This window comes from Schistocerca cancellata, chromosome 9, assembly GCF_023864275.1.
Source record: "Schistocerca cancellata isolate TAMUIC-IGC-003103 chromosome 9, iqSchCanc2.1, whole genome shotgun sequence".
NCBI classification, from domain to species: domain Eukaryota; kingdom Metazoa; phylum Arthropoda; class Insecta; order Orthoptera; family Acrididae; genus Schistocerca; species Schistocerca cancellata.
Genome location: NC_064634.1, coordinates 252,867,697 through 252,884,984, shown reverse-complemented (window position 1 = coordinate 252,884,984; position 17,288 = coordinate 252,867,697). Strand labels below are relative to the sequence as shown.

At 37.1% G+C, this 17,288-nt stretch overlaps 1 protein-coding gene across 1 annotated transcript in view; it reads right to left on the bottom strand.

Moving 5' to 3' along the window:
- Positions 1-889: 889 nt before the first annotated feature.
- LOC126101321 (DNA ligase 4) overlaps positions 890-17,288 on the bottom strand; it is a 242,735-nt gene continuing 226,336 nt past the window's right edge. The window contains exons 14-15 of the mRNA XM_049911995.1: positions 6,133-6,252; positions 890-1,027 (exon numbers count right to left, since the gene is read on the bottom strand). Of these exons, the coding sequence (XP_049767952.1) occupies positions 890-1,027; positions 6,133-6,252 (258 nt within the window). The remainder of the gene's footprint in view (positions 1,028-6,132; positions 6,253-17,288) is intronic.

The following is a 17,288-nucleotide window of genomic DNA, read 5'->3' as shown; positions in this document are numbered from 1 at the left end:
TCACTTTTCGCCACCCCTACCCTACTATCCCTCCCCCTCCCTGTTACCCTCACCCAGTCGCCACTCATATCATGCACTGGTGCTGCTGTTCACAGTGTACGGCTTCAGTTGTGTGAGACTGCAGTCAGGTGTGTGTGTGTGTGTGTGGGGGGGGGGGGGGGTCTGTTTTGACAACTGTCTTACTGGCCGAAAGCTTATTTGTGACTGTCTTGTTGTTGTGCCTATCTGTGACTCATACCTCGACTATACGGTGAGTAGCAACTTTCCTTTTCATAATATTGTTATAATCAATGTCTTCATACAACAAAACTTCACCAAAAACAAAATGAAAGATGTAATGCATGAAGATAAACTCAAAATTAAAAGACTATACTGACTACAGACAACACAGAGGATAAAATATTCATTCACCTACAGCTAAAAGCTTTAGAAATTATCACAGATAGCCACATGGAGAGACAATAGATATGTACATTTTAGAATTTTTTAATTAGCAAGGAGGTTAAAGTGGTTGGACTTACTGAGCAACTTATTTATCTTTCATGTCCAGAGGAACAAACAAGATTCAGGGAACAAGAATGAAATATCAATATGATCACACTACTCTTCTAACTCAGCAAAGAAGGAACTTTCAGATTATTATTATGTCGATAACTGGATACAGGTTCAAGTACTTTTTCCTTTCTTCACTAGTTGATCTCTGTCCTAAAACTTATTTCACATTTTTGATTTTGATCTAGAGGAAAGAAATATCAGTTAATGTTTCTATTTGTTTATACCTGCCTTGCTATATTTCTTCAGTATTTAGTAATTTGTTTCTAAGTTATTTATTCTCTCCTGTTTACTGTTAGCCGTATAGTTAGGTTATTGAATAGATGTTTATTATTCATTACCTTGAGTGTACAAAGTGTACAACAGCATGTGTAGTTCCATCATCAATCATGGTGCTCACTATTCCCCCGTAATATTCAAAATCTAATTTCTGCAGTTCAAGACTCTTCCTTACACAAAAGGCTTCAAAGTCATCCTGAAAATTTAAAAAATAGTGATTATTTTTCACTACAATTCATATGTTTGTAATGCCTACACATTGCATGTACCAGTACAGAAAGTAATTCTAGTTCTCTCAATTTAGGCATGAGTATGGTGAAAAGCAATAAAAAACCATCAGAACCATTAGCTGTAGAGAATATTATCAGGACAATGTATTTCTGATGACACTTCTGACTTTTTTCTAAAACTGAAGATATTTCATAAATGAACTAAGTAAAAAAGGAACAGACAGAGATCTTATAAAATACAAGAATAACTTAGTATGAATCGTTTGGCAAAAGGTAAGATCCACTAGTAAAGTAGTGCATAACTAGTAAAAAAAAGTGACAGTTATCAATCTTAACAAACATTTCTTGTTTTATTGTTAGTCCAGAATTACATCTTTGAAAAGAAAACTGAGTAGTCTTCCTAATGAGCAGGCAAGAGAAGTATTACATAATCAACAGAGTGAATTTATTCCTGGTATAACTTCAGTCGAAGGAAGAAGAAAATGAAAACATCAGTTAAAGCACAATGCATGAGAGCTAATATTTGCACTTAGCTCAAATGACAACCCCCCCCCCCCCTCTCTCCCTCTCTCTCTCTGTCATAAGTGTACAATATTTACAATGTTGACAAACTGACATGAATGAATAAATCACCTAAAATTAATGAATAATTATACAAAATCCCACAGTGCACAGGGACAGTGCATTAGCATTGAATATCTAAATGCAATGGAGAAACAAGAAGCCTGTAGCACTTCACAGAAAAAAGTTTGTTGGGGTGGGAAAACTGACACCACCTACTCTTGTCTGGTGCTCAAAAAGTGCATTACAGATGTCTGTTGGGATTATAGTAAATAAAGGGAAACAACAACCATTGACATAATATTGGAGAAGTGGAGGACATGTAAATTATTTCCTTACTACTAATACTAGTAAATGAGACTAACATACATGAAAAACAAATCATCTCACTTTGATATATTATGGTTTTTATTCTACCTACTATGAAGGAGTTTGTACATATTTATCATCAACTACATGAGGCTACATATTGGACCAAGTCCTAAGAGATAGAGATGGACAGACTTTTTACTCATTCACTGTTCCTTCTTTCCTGGTTCTGCATGCTACATAGACTTCATACAGCTTCTTTCTAAATGGAATGTGTCCCAACTCGGGGGGGGGGGGGGGGGGGGGGGTTGTAGTGGGACTTCTCAGAAAGCATCACAATAATCGGTGACATGACGGGCCAGTTAATGCAGGCCAAGAACAGAGAGACCAAAGATTATGACCCAGTGTAGACCACCCCATTTGTCTTTCACTTTCTAGGGAAGCTCATAGTCCAAGAAAGTACAATGTCTTCATTTTAGTTTGCTTACAGAAAACAATACACATTTATGTGGACATTACTAGCAAGAAATAACTGGAAGTAAACTGTGATCTATCAAAACAACATTAATAGTTTCCTTTGAAGATCTGAGGGTGTGTAAATTACCTACACATCAAAGTGCTGTGCTAACTGTGTGGGAAGCAAAGATTTATTTGAAAAAATCATGGCTTCTGAGACAGGAGCTGAGAAACTGCATACTTAAATTAACTACATAAATATGCTAGAAGCACATGTCATTGCTTTGAAGATCTTTACAATCAGAAGAGGTACCAGTTTTTGATCAGCTGTCAGACTTGATTGAGAAAATTTTGAAAACAGATCTGATGTATTTACTTTGCAGTTGTAAGGTATATAAGAGGATTATATTCGTACTCTTTTAATTAACTGATAACTCTCTTCTCGAAGAACCATCTCATGGAGTATTTTTCCATGCTCTGTAAGAGGATCCATCATGCGAGGTTGATGGCAAAAGCCATTTATGTATTGAAAAAGTTTATGTTCCATGATGAAGTCGAATTTTGACCATAAGAACAAACTGCAGTTTGTTACATTTGTATTTTCCTTACCACTGTGTATGCCGAAGCATGACCTTGTGTTACTTCTCAGGCCAAAGTACCATATTCCGATTTCGGAAATCTTTCAAAAATCAAGTTGTCAATAGTGATATCCTGAGTGTGGCCTCATTAAAACTGAAAAATCATTTACAGTTCCTGTCCCTTTTTCTATCTCCTTACTTCTTGGAATAATGAATGAAAACTATACTGAGTCATGAAGCAGAACCAACAGCTGGCAATATATAAGGATTCAAGTAGGGACCGATCAAATCCCAAAAATTATGAATAATGGGACTGAACTAAAAAATGACAATATCTGTAAATTAATTTGATTTGAGTGACAAGTTCCTTACGATAGATTCTTCACAGTGGTGTGAAACTGAAGATGTCATCAACACTCTAAACCTAGTTACTAATCTAAAAGCAGTAAATTAAACATTTGAGACAAACGTCAAGTTCATGGAGAACTGTAATAAATAATTTTAAAAAACAAGAAACAGATACCATACATAATTCAGGTTGTATATGAGTATCCACATAAGGATCCATGGTAAATGTAAATGTCATGTGACTAGGGCCTCCCCTCGGGTACACGGTTCTCCGGGTGCAAGTGTTTCGATTTGACGCCACTGCGGTGACTTGCACGTCAATAGGGATGAAATGATGATGCTTAGGACAACACAACACCCAGTCCCTGAGCAGAGAAAATCTCTGACCCAGCCAGAAATCAAACCAGGACCTTAGAATTGACATTCTGTCACACTGACCACTCAGCTACTGGGGGTGGACAGGATCCATGGTAAACCAGGAGACTTTATCCAATAATATTTTTTGAAGAAAATTTGATTTTCTAGTCATATTTACCTAATACCTTTAGTAAACAGTACATTTACAGGTTGTGTTGTTAAATTTAATGCAACAATGGCATATTCATAACGAAATTGAAAGTAATAAAATTGTTGGTTAAAATGTTACTTCTGAAAGATATTTTTTGAAATAAAAAGAGAAAATGATTTTATGCCATTTTAAAATTTTTCAAATGGGGAGGCACCTCAATCCTTTTCCTACTGAGCTGAAATCATTCACCACTCATCTTTTTGTACACAGAAACCAAACTAGGGGTAGCACAAAGAAAGAGCCAAACTTGAAAAATAAGAGCTTCCATAGGAGTCATGTTTTACTTTCTGAAGCAATGTGAAAATCACAACTTTTATGTAAACTTTATTTCACAACAATTAAAAAAAAGATAGTTAGATTGAAAGTTATCTTCAAAATTGGTTGTTAACTGAAACTGATGAAAGTTAAAAGAAATCTAAGAATAAAGGCTACAACTTCCTTTATGACAGGTGTGTGTTCTATAGTTGATTGAAATGGGAAAGAAATAACCAGATTTCTCTGTTTGCTGCCAGAAAAAAATGTATATGTGACACACAAATTGATTTATATGTAAGTTATATGGTATATAAAAGTTACAAATTACTGGCCGTGGATGGTGAATAGCGTATGCAAAGAACGAGAAGAGCAATTTGAAGAATGAGAATGAGAACAGGTGAGTGCAGTAGAAAAACAGAAGCAGGAGAAGTGGAACTGGAACAAGGAGAAACAAGGCTGACCAAATGCGAACAAGCATGTACAAGGAATGAGAACAAGGAATGAAACTGCCTGCAGTGAACAGTGAACTGATGTTCCAGTAACAAGACTGGTCACAACCAAAATGAACAGGGAACAAACATTTTGGCAAAGAGAATAGCTATGAGCAAATTGAACACTGAACAGTCATTCCTTAGAGGCTGTTCCTCAGTCTTTCATCGCGCTTTAGTGAACTATTCATTTGGACATGTTCATCCATGAATGACCCATGTATACTTAGAACAGGTCATTGCAGCACCTGTGTAGTGTGGAACATGTTTACTCTGGAAAACCTTGGTTCTCTTGGGAATAAAAGGCAACACATGCTATATTTCTGGAATCAGTTTCTCCTTGCTGAATGATTATGCCCAAAACTATTCCGCTTCCCAAGAATTGAAGCAACTTATTTCTGGTAACAATAGGCTTACCTGAACATAATTTAGTTGCAACAGCATCCACAGCTAGGATAAACTTCTTGAAAGAAAAAAGTTTTCTGCATAGATTGTTTTCCATTTTTGTTTTACTTTTACTTAGTGTAATATGACATTGTGGCTGTGCAGTCATTCTCAAGCAAATTTTAACCTGTTAACAACTTATGCCATGAGTACAGTCATATAAGTTCATAGGCAGTCCATGGTTGGCCAGGTCTGAGAGCTGTAGCCATGATATTCGGTACAGTACAAACAGAAACACATAAACAAGTCAGTTACTCTTGTGAGGGAGTAGTGAACCGTGTGCAACACAAAGTGGCCACAATGGTGTATGTACTGAAACAATTAAAGACCCAATAGTCCATTCAGTAGACTAAGCTGAAACTTAAGTGACTTACTAACAATATGTGTGAGAACTAACCATTTATCTTGGCAATGAAGCAATGAGCAGCAAATTAGGAAGTCTCGTAACTTTCAAAATGGCCTTCACATTAGTCTTTTGAGTGGCAATATGCACCCACACATCAGTAAGGTCTTATACAGAATTTGCAACAAAATATCTTCCTGAGAAGATATTATTATATTCTTTGCAGTTTATTCTACTTATTAAAAAAAGAAAGAAAATTTTACGATCTGAGACAAATATTTGTCACAAAAATCTCATGCTTTGTTATGAGTTAAAGTTTATGTTTTACAACAATGAAAATAATCCGTTTTTGGCAATATAATGTAATTGGATAGATAATATATCTACTCACCAAGTGGTGGCAGAACAACTCATATACATATATATAAAAGCTATTAGGTATGCAAACTTTCGGGTCCCATGGCTCCTCCTCGTTGCAGAAGGGTTGAAGGGTAAGGAAGAATATTGAAGGAAAAGGTCTGGAGAGGTTTAGGAAAAGGGGCAGAGTTCAGAAAAGTGACCCAGAAGCCTGGGTCAGGGGAGGCTTACCGGATGTGATGAGAAAAAAAGACCATTTATGTCTCACGTCACAAATTTCAAAATATTGTAAATGGAAACAAAATACAAGACTGTATCAAAGAAAGGAATGAAATGACCAAAGAAAAACGAAGTACTATCTCACCTCAGAGGGCATATGAAAGTATGCAATGCATAGCCTAAAAATTCCCATTGGACTTGGTCCTGAAAACAGTTCTATGTCCATATCTGCCATTTCGTGAACCGATATCTTCTGAACAGAAACCTACAATGAGAAAAATTTATACCTATTGCAACATAAAGAAATCAAATAAATTATTTCATGATAATAAGAGTTGGTGTTTGTAGACAACAGTAATTATTAGAACATAGTGATTGTTTTCAACTCGCAAAATACATTCTTTTTAATAATTTCAAAAAGGTTCTTTATATACCAAATTCAAGACAGTGATAATTGATTAGAATGAGTCAAACTAAAACAATGTCTTTACATGTCAACAGGAAAAACAATAATTAATAAATATTTGTTCTGCTCTAAGTAATTTATTTTTATCTACTCTGTCTTTTCTCCATAAAAATGACTATTCTAATATGAAACTTCCAAGAAAACTAAATAATCTACCACTGCAACAGAAATGTTATGATTGGTTTACAGTACTATATATTAACACATTTTGTTGGATAGCAATGAAATGTGAAAGTTCTAACATGTGAAACACATAATTGAAGGCAAATCAAAAAAGGAAGTGTGGCAAAAGTCCATACAGGCTCTCACACACATATGTATCATCAAACCCATGTGGGTATATAAGCACTGACACATCGCCCTGGGATCAGTGTGGCATGTGGATCTTTCTGACATGCAAGTGATAAATGTGGAAACATGAACTATGGTGACACTATAAATGTGTCTGAACAGAACCAACATGCTGTTATTTTTTTCTTGGCTGCCAAAGGACAAACAGTGGCAGACATCCACTGGAGAATGAAGAATGTGTATGGGGCAGCATGTCTGTCAAAAACCAGTATTGTGGAATGCTGCACCAAGTTCTGTGTTGGTTGTGCTTTGCCAAGAGATGCCAGTTGATCTAGAAGGCCAGCCTAATTTAATTATCAATTGTTCTCATACAGTGGTTACACATTGTAGTGCAATGATTATGGAACAGATAAATCACAGATATTATTGCATTTAGCAAGGGTCTGTTAGCTCATGAACACAATTAAGTGTGTCAAGGGGTGTTTAATGGTCTGCATAGTATCATCCTCAGTGAGATTAGCGTGATCAGCTGAGGCAATAGACAATGGCCTGAAGCAGATCACAGGCATACATAACATGAGTTTAATGGGCTCACCATAATATTGCATGATGATATACCCAGTGGGCCAGCTAAGTGATCACTTTTTGCTATGTTTTCATTTCCTTTTTGATGCTTCTTTAGCTCTCACCTTCACTCAGCACTGGACTTTTTATACTTTTTGGATTCCTTGTGCTTTGCCAAGAGATGCCAGTCGATCTGGAAGGCCAGCCTAATCATGTGGGAGAGACTCAAACAACCCCCTCGGTAGTCCTGATCTCTCCCCAGGAAATTATCACATCTTCAGCCCCCGAAAAATGGCCTTGAAGGGTTGATGAGTCCTACTGGACTAGGATGTATGGCAGACAGTTATGGACTACTTCATGCAGCTGCGTTTTACCAAAGGGGTGTCTTCAAACTGATGCATAGATGGGTAGATTGCCTCACAGTTCATGTCATTTTTGGCTCATTCACATACTGATTCTGGACTGTATGACCTTCGAACACAAACTTTTTGATTCCCTTTGGGTTGAAATGGAAGTAAGTTGCAGTAGTTATGCAGAGATGAAGAGGCACACAATAGACAAGCATGCAAAGTTGCATTGCATCAGTCTTTGGACTGAACAACAACAACCACTACTACACAGGCTAGTATCAGCTGTCTATACCCTGGCAGAGTCAAGATATGTTTAATACAAAGATCAGATTTATGAAAAATATATGCCCCTCAGTGTAAATATTAGAATTTAATCCATACTGCAGAGTTCCCAGGCCACTGACAACTGTCAGAGATCATCCTACAGTTACCCATCTATAATATCTTGTTCTCACCTGTCCTGGTGGTCTTCTTCCTTCTGGGACCACTCATACCCCAATCTTAAGGAATCTATCTAGTTGTGATTCCAGTGCATGACCATTCCACTTAATCATTTTAGCTTTTATTTTTGTTACAGTGTCTGGTTCTTTAAATAGTGCTGGGTGTAGAGTCTCGCGTCACGTCACTCCATAAAAAGAATACATTAAACAGGGCATCATGTAAGAAATATTATAAATGGGTAATCAAAGGAATTCCGTGTGTTAAATGCATCTTTTGGTTGAATGAAAAATGCGCCAAGATATGCTAAAATTTACACTGATGATTTTCAGTGGTCATGTTCCAACTGTTTAGAAGAAGAAAGTGCATATGTACCATTGGCAGTCCAGTCAAAAGATGAAATTATAAAAGTGTTGTTAAGTGATATATACATTGTAAAAAAACAAAGTCAGATGTGTTCACTGAAGGATGAAACTGAAGACCAGAAGCGCCAAGAAAATTGTAGTAACGTGAAAACATCAGCTGTGAGAAGTACGTGATCTGAAAAGATTACTTTTGTAACCCAGTATTTTCGGTAATAGGGACTGGCAAAACTGATATTCATTGTGTGTTCTCTCACTGAAAATAAATGAGAACATTATTTGGTATGTTGGGCTCATTTCCAATCTTTCCTTCACACAGTGTTCACCACAAGAGCTTTGACAGAAATAAAACCACTACAATTATAATAAACAGTGCAACCAAAATTTGTATATATAAAACAAAACATTTCTTGAATGAGACCACTATGAAAGAAATGTGATTCCTTTACACTGTAGACTATAATCAGAATGATTCATACACTCGTAAGTGATGTACGAAAACATTTACACCAGAAGCTAATGTTTGGGGTAACTAGCTTGGCGGACATCAACTTCAAGTTTGTGATGTCTTGATAATTCCCGTTATAATATCTCTATGTTCTCAAACCAACATGACAGTATATGTGAACCAATACAAACAGAAGACACAAATTTAAAGACACTGCTATTTCGCTACATATGGCATAGTTTTCTATTGCAGATAAACGTACTTCTAATATGTTTACATTCACATTATTGCATTTCTATTCATGAAAGTAGTAATGCATTTGGCAAAATTGCTACAACTTTTAAAAGATTTGTTAATGAAAATTTGGCAGTTTGAAACAGATTTGATTCTGTGCAAAGTTAGTTTCTTTTATAGATCATTTCACCAAACCAAATAGTATAAGATGTCAAAGACAGTTCTCCTAATGTTGAGGTCATTTTAAGAATATGCTAGTCACATATGAACACAAACAGTAGCAGAAAGATACTTATTTTGAAAACTAACACTTCAGGCAGGGCAGGGGGGTTTACCTTCACAGTCTTGGATGTTATTGAATTTTGTTAAAATTCAGGAGTAAGTAAGAAACAGTTTTTTTTTATTTCTACAAAACATTCCTGCCCCCACAGGCCTCCAAAGACACCTTTCTGAAGATGGAAAGTTTGGAAATTTTTTTAAAATGCTGTATCTCTGTAACAGTTCTAGATATTTTGATAGAGTTTTTTTTTATTTGAAAGATAATTGTTTTATGATTACAATGGTATCCTCCATTTGAACATATCTGTCAAAGTTCTTTTACTGTCACCTTTTGAATTTTTTTATAATTTACATAAATTTTTTTTCCCCAAAAATGTTAATCCAGAAAAGTTAGATTTTTTTCCATTGATTAGTATCATGTAGTACTATTTTCTCCATAAAGGAGAGCTTCTACTTTTAAGTTGGACAGGCTTTATTTTTTAAAAAATCATTTTTTTAACTTTCAAGGGTAATATATATCTTCACTGAAGTTGTTTCTAACTAATTTCTTTGTTAAATATTTATTTCTATTGTCTTTGTTGCAGTTATTTATTTTCACTTTCATTGTTGCAGATATTTCTTACACTTTGTTGCAGTTTCTTGTCAGTTTCTTTTTCGTAGCAGTTCATTGCAGGTTTGTGTATTGTAGTTGTTCAGTGATAATTTGTTTACTGAAGAGGCTTCTAAGAAATCTGAGACCATCCAGTGAGTTCTATGTTTTTGTGAGGAATTTGGTAGTGGACACAGTTGCCATGTGTTTTATGAAAAAGGACTGTTTGAAATAACTTCTGACTGGGGCTACAGGAGAGAGAAATGTGCTGACTATGATGAGACTTACCAAACAAAAGCGCTGGCAGGTCGATACACACACAAACAAACACAAACATACACACAAAATTCTAGCTTTCGCAACCAACGGTTGCCTCGTCAGGAAAGAGGGAAGGAGAGGGAAAGACGAAAGGATTTGGGTTTTAAGGGAGAGGGTAAGGAGTCATTCCAATCCCGGGAGCGGAAAGACTTACCTTAGGGGGAAAAAAGGACAGGTATACACTCGCACACACACACATATCCATCTGCATATACACAGACACAAGCAGACATTAGTAAAGGAAAACTGGTAGGAGCCAACCTCGGGGAAGATCAATTTGGATTCCATAGAAATATTGGAACACATGAGGCAATACTGATCTTACGACTTATCTTAGAAGAAAGATTAAGGAAAGGCAAACCTACATTTCTAGCATTTGTAGACATAGAGAAAGCTTTTGACAATGCTGACTGGAATACTCTCTTTCAAATTCTAAAGCTGACAGGGGTAAAATACAGGGAGCGAAAGGCTATTTACAATTTGTACAGAAACCAGATGGCAGTTATAAGAGTTGAGGGACATGAAAGTGAAGCAGTGGTTGGTAAGGGAGTGAGACAGGGTTGTAGCCTGTTCCCGATGTTATTCAATCTGTATATCAAGCAAGCAGCAAGAAAAATTTGGAGTAGGTATTAAAATTCATGGAGAAGAAATAAAAAGTTTGAGGTTTGCCGATGACATTGTAATTCTGTCAGAGACAGCAAAGGACTTGGAAGAGCAGTTAAACGGAATGGACAGTGTCTTGAAAGGAGGATATAAGATGAACATGAACAAAAGCAAAACGTGGATAGTGGAATGTAGTCGAATAAAGTCGGGTGATGCTGAGAGAATTAGATTAGGAAATGAGACACTTAAAGTAGTAAAGGAGTTTTGCTATTTGGGGAGCAAAATAACTGATGATGGTCGAAGTAGAGAAGATATAAAATGTAGAATGGCAGTGGCAAGGAAGGCGTTTCTGAAGAAGAGAAATTTGTTAACATCGAGTATAGATTTAAGTGTCCGGAAGTCGTTTCTGAAAGTATTTGTATGGAGTGTAGCCATGTATGGAAGTGAAACATGGACAATAATTAGTTTGCTTTTGAAATGTGGTGCTACAGAAGAATGCTGAAGGTTAGATGGGTCGATCACATAACTAATGAGGAGGTATTGAATAGAATTGGGGAGAAGAGGAGTTTGTGGCACAACTTGACAAGAAGAAGGGACCGATTGGTAGGACATGTTCTGAGGCATCAAGGGATCACAAATTTAGCATTGGAGGGCAGCTTGGAGAGTAAAAATCATAGAGGGAGACCAAGAGATGAATACACAAAGCAGATTCAGAAGGATGTAGGTTGCAGTAAGTACTGGGAGATGAAGAAGCTTGCACAGGATAGAGTAACATGGAGAGCTGCATCAAACCAGTCTCAGGACTGAAGACTACAACAACAGGACATAAAATAGCTTCTTTGATAAGAACTTGTGAAATTTTCCAGAAAGTGAAAGAGAATGATACTCATGTGAAGTACAAAATGTATCCGATTATTCGTAAGTCGCTGACAATCTCACAGCAGCAGACTTTTTTGGACCAGTTCCAAAAGGAAAGGGAGGAGTCAGAGGTGCCGTGGTCATCATAGAGTCTTGGTCAAAATATGTTAAACTATATCCAATCAAAGGAGCCAACCGCAAACAGTTATACACTGTTTACAACAATACTTTCTGGAAGTATGTAAACCAAAACGGTTTCTTACGGATAATGGCCCACAATTCATGAGTAACACATTTAAAGAATTTCTAGCATGGGAAGTCATTCATCAAGTTTTAATATCCGACTATAAACCGTCCTCGAATCCGTGTGAACTAGTAATGAAGGAAATTGGAAAGCTATGCCATACCTATTGCCATGAGAAACATACTTTGTGGGCAATGAAAATCAAAGACTTTGAACATATTCTAAATGAATTACCACATTTATTGACTAGTTTGACACCATTAAAAGTAATAGGCAAACCCTTGGTAGGAGAATCTCTGATTAAATGTTTTAATTGGCCTGAACAACCTATTGTCAATTACGAACTGAATCAGGAAATTGTTTCGAAGAACTTAGTTGAAAAGGCACAACGAAGATTAAGTAAACATAATGAGTGGGGGAAAGGAACCCTGTCTACTGTGCGTCACCTGTCTGTGTGTGCAGGTGTGAAGTTTGTCGTATGAAGAGGGTACACACAGCGGTCGAACGGCACCTTCAAGTACTTGTCAGTCCATCCATGGAAATCAAAACCCAGCCTTATTTAACATAATTTTAGTTTTGAAAGATGAATAAGAGTATCATTTTTCAAGTATTTTAAATTGTTCCAAAATGTATGTGAAAGGTTCAAATACTTAAAGGTTTAAATTTATACAACTTCTGTGCACTCTGTTTTGTACTGAAATTAGCCTGTCAATGAACTAAAAATGTTTTTCACTGCTTCAGTATCTTCCTTTGATATAGAGCAATGCCTTCCTGTTGAACCAATAGGAACTGGAGCACAAACAATCTTCAAAACATTAAGAACAGGAAGTGAGCACTGATGGCATTGTTGCTGTCCTTCAGCTGGAAACCTATATCCAGCAGCTGGTCCATGTGATTGTATCAAGTTCACTACAATTTCATTTAACTCATAACTGGTGTCTATAATCTCAGTAATCCACCAGTCACAGTCATAGACACCACAAACAACCCCCTTCACACGCCCAACCAAGGTGTCATATATCATGTGCTCCAGTAAGTTCTTGAAAGATGCCACACAAAGTTAACAATTTGCGCACTACACACATAAACAGGCATCTCTTGGTGGGTGTGGAACTACCCACTTAGGTCCTAGTGCATAAAATTTTGATCTTCCAATATGTGAAGTTGTATTGTTGCTCATATAAATTGCAAAAGTTTATTTAATACTGCATGTCATGTACCTCTTCACTTTCACAACTTTTTGAGCTTCGACATTTACAGTTATAATGTCTTTTTTGTTGGCACTCTGTCAAGAACAGTCCCATTTATCTTCCAGATAAAATGACTGCACTATTTGAACATGAGCTGCTTCTACAGGATGACCATAATACGGATCTGATCTTCCAAATACTCATATTACAGACCTCACATTTCTTGATTTGTCTACCATGTACTTTGATATTGATGGTTATTGTTGTTGTCCAGGGACTGCTTTGATGCAGCTCTCTGTGCTACTCTATCCTGTGCAAGCTTCTTCATTTCCCAGTACCTACTGCAGCCTACATCCTTCTGAATCTGCTTAGTGTATTCATCTCTTGGTCTCCCTCTATGATTTTTACCCTCCACACTGCCCTCTAATACTAAATTGGTGATCCCTTGATGCCTCAGAACATGTCCTACCAACTGATCCCTTCTTCTAGTCAAGAAGTGCCATAAATTTCTCTTCTCCCCAATTCTATTAAATACCTCCTCATTAGTTACATGATATACCCATCTAATCTTCAGCATTCTTCTGTAGCACTACATTTTGAAAGCTTCTATTCTCTTCTTGTCTAAACTATTTACCGTCCACATCTCACTTCCATACATGACTGCATAGAAATACTTTCATAAACGACTTCCGGACACTTAAATCTATACTCGATGTTAACAAATTTCTCTTCTTCAGAAACGCCTTCTTTGCCACTGCCAGTCTACATTTTATATCCTCTCTACTTTGACCATCATCAGTTAGTTTGCTCCCCAAATAGCAAAACTCCTTTACTACTTTAAGTGTCTCATTTCCTAATCTAATTCCCTCAGCATCGCTAGACTTAATTCGACTACATTCCATTATCCTCGTTTTGCTTTTGTTGATGTTCATCCTATATCCTCCCTTCAAGACACTGTCCATTACGTTCAACTGCTCTTCCAAGTCCTTTGCTGTCTCTGACAGAATTACAGTGTCATCAGTGAACCTCAAAGTTTTTATTTCTTCTCCACGGATTTTAATTCCTACTCCAAATTTTTCTTTTGTTTACTTTACTGCTTGTTCGATATACAGATTGAATAACATCAGAGTTAGGCTACAACCCTGTCTCACCCCCTTCCACAACCACTGCTTCCCTTTCATGCCCCTCATGCCCCTCGACTCTTATAACTGCCATCTGATTTCTGTACAAACTGTAAAGAGCCTTTTGCTCCCTGTATTTGACGCCTACCATCTCCAGAATTTTAAACAAAGTATTCCAGTCAGTATTGTCAAATCTCTAAGTCTGCACATGCTAGAAACATAGGTTTTCCTTTCCTTAATCTATCTTCCAGGATAAGGCGTAGGGTCAGTATTGCTTCGCATGTTCCAACATTTCCACAGAATCCAAACTAATCTTCCCCGAGGTTGGCTTCTACCAGTTATTCCATTCATCTGTAAAGAATTCGTGTTAGTATTTTGCTACCATGACTTATTAAACTGATAGTTTGGTAATTTTCACATCTGTCAACCTCTGCTTTCTTTGGGATTGGAATAATTATATTCTTCTTGAAGTCAGAGGGTATTTCACCTGTCTTATACATCTTGCCCACCAGATGGTAGAGTTTTGTCAGGGCTGGCTTCCCAAGGCTATCAGTAGTTCTAATGGATTATTGTCTACTCCCGGGGCCTTGTTTCGACTCAGGTCTTTCAGTGCTCTGTCAAACTCTCCATGCAGTATCGTATCTCCCATTTCGTCTTCATCTACATTCTCTTCCATTTCCATAATATTGTCCTCAAGTACATCACCCTTGTACAGACCCTCTATATACTCCTTCCACCTTTCTGCTTTCCCTTCTTTGCTTATTACTGAATTTCCATCTGAGCTCTTGACATTCATGCAAGTGGTTCTCTTTTCTCCAAACGGCTCTTTAATTTTCCTGTAGGCAGTATCTATCTTATCCCTAGTGAGATAAGCCACTACATGCTTACATTTATCCTCTAGCCATGCCTGCTTAGCCATTTTGCCCTTCCTGTTGATCTCATTTTTGAGATGTTTGTATTCCTTTTTGCCTGCTTCATTTACTGCATTTTTATATTTTCTCCTTTCATCAATTAAATTCAATATTTCTTCTGTTACCCAAGGATTTCTACTAGCTCTCGTCTTTTTACCTACTTGATCCTCTGCTGCTACCTTCACTACTTCTTCCCTCAAAGCTACCCATTCTTCTTCTACTGTATTTCTTTCCCCAATCCTTGTCAATTGTTCCCTTATGCTCTCCCTGAAACTCTGTACAACCTCTGGTTTAGTCAGTTTATCCAGGTCCCATCTCCTTCAATGCCCACCTTTTTGCAGTATCTTTAGTTTTAATGTATAGTTCATAACCAATAGATTGTGGTCAGAGTCCACATCTGCTCCTGGAAATGTCTTACAGTTTAAAACCTGGTTCCTAAATCTCTGTCTTACCATTATATAATCCATCTGATACCTTCTAGTATCTCCAAGATTGTTCCATGTATACAACCTTCTTTTATGATTCTTGAACCAAGTGTTAGCTATGATTAAGTTATGCTCTGTGCAAAATTCTACCAGACGGTTTCCTCTTTCATTTCTTACCCCCAATCCATATTCACCTACTATGTTTCCTTCTCTTCCTTTCCCTATTCCCGAATTCCAGTCATCCATGACTATTAAATTTTCATTTCCTTTCACTGCCTGAATAATTTATTTTATCTCATCATACATTTCATCAATTTCTTCATCATCTGCAGAGATAGTTGGCATATAAACTCGTACTACTGTAGTAGGTGTGGGCTTTGTGTCTATCTTGGCCACAATAATGCGTTCACTATGCTGTTTGTAGTAGTTTACCTGCACTCCAATTTTTTTTATTCATTATTGAACCTACTCCTGCATTAACCCAATTTGATTTTGTATTTATAACCCTTTATTCACCTGACCAATAGTCTTGTTCCTCCTGCCACCGAACTTCACTAATTCCCACTATATCTAACTTTAACCTATCCGTCTCCCTCTTTAAATTTTCTAACCTACCTGGTCAATTAAGGGATCTGACATTCCATGCTCCGATCCGTAGAACACTAGTTTTCTTTCTCCTGATAACGACGTCCTCTTGAGGAGTCCCCGCCCGGAGATCCGAATGGGGGACTATACAGCAAGGCTGTTTTGGTTAGTGTTACAAGGCCAGATCAGTCAATCATCCAAACTGTTGCCCCTGCAACTACTGAAAAGGCTGCTGCCCCTCTTCAGGAACCACATGTTTGTCTAGCCTCTCAACAGATACCCCTCCGTTGTGGTTGCATCTACGGTACGGCCATCTGTATCGCTGAGGCATGCAAGCCTCCCCACCAACAGCAAGGTCCATGGTTCATGCCCTAGCTTCTTAAAATAATAAAACTTATTCATATGGGCTATACACTGTTTGATTCCATAGTGTCCATATCCTGTATGAACGTACCACACAAGTGCGTCTTCCATTACTTTCGGAATGCAAAAACGCCAACATTGCAATGTTACACTGTCTCTCCAAAACAAATTAGGACCCATAATTTTCCATTTTCCCACTTGATTAGGAGGTAAGGAATTCCAAATACAGATAGGAAAGATTTCTGTAAAATAGGGATCATGATGGATATTTTCTGTTATTGTTTGAGTCATCTCTTGTACCCTGATGTTTGAATATTCTACTGACATAAAATTGATTGCAAAAATAACACTGGGTCCTTCTGTATGTTTTAACTCTTCCATTCCTATGGGTAACCTAGACAAAGCATCCAGTACAATATTCTCAGAACCTTTCATATGTATGGTATTCGAATATCACATTCCTGTAGGAAAAGCATCCATCGCATTAACCTACTGTGCAACAATTGGATTAGAACGGATAGAGCTTGATGATTAGTATAAACATTTCTGACCCCCATACTAGTGTCTCAAATTTTTGGATACTCCATACAATCACCAATAGTTCTTTTTCAGTAGTTGTGTAATTCAGTTCATGCTTATTTAGACTATGGCTAGCACAAGCT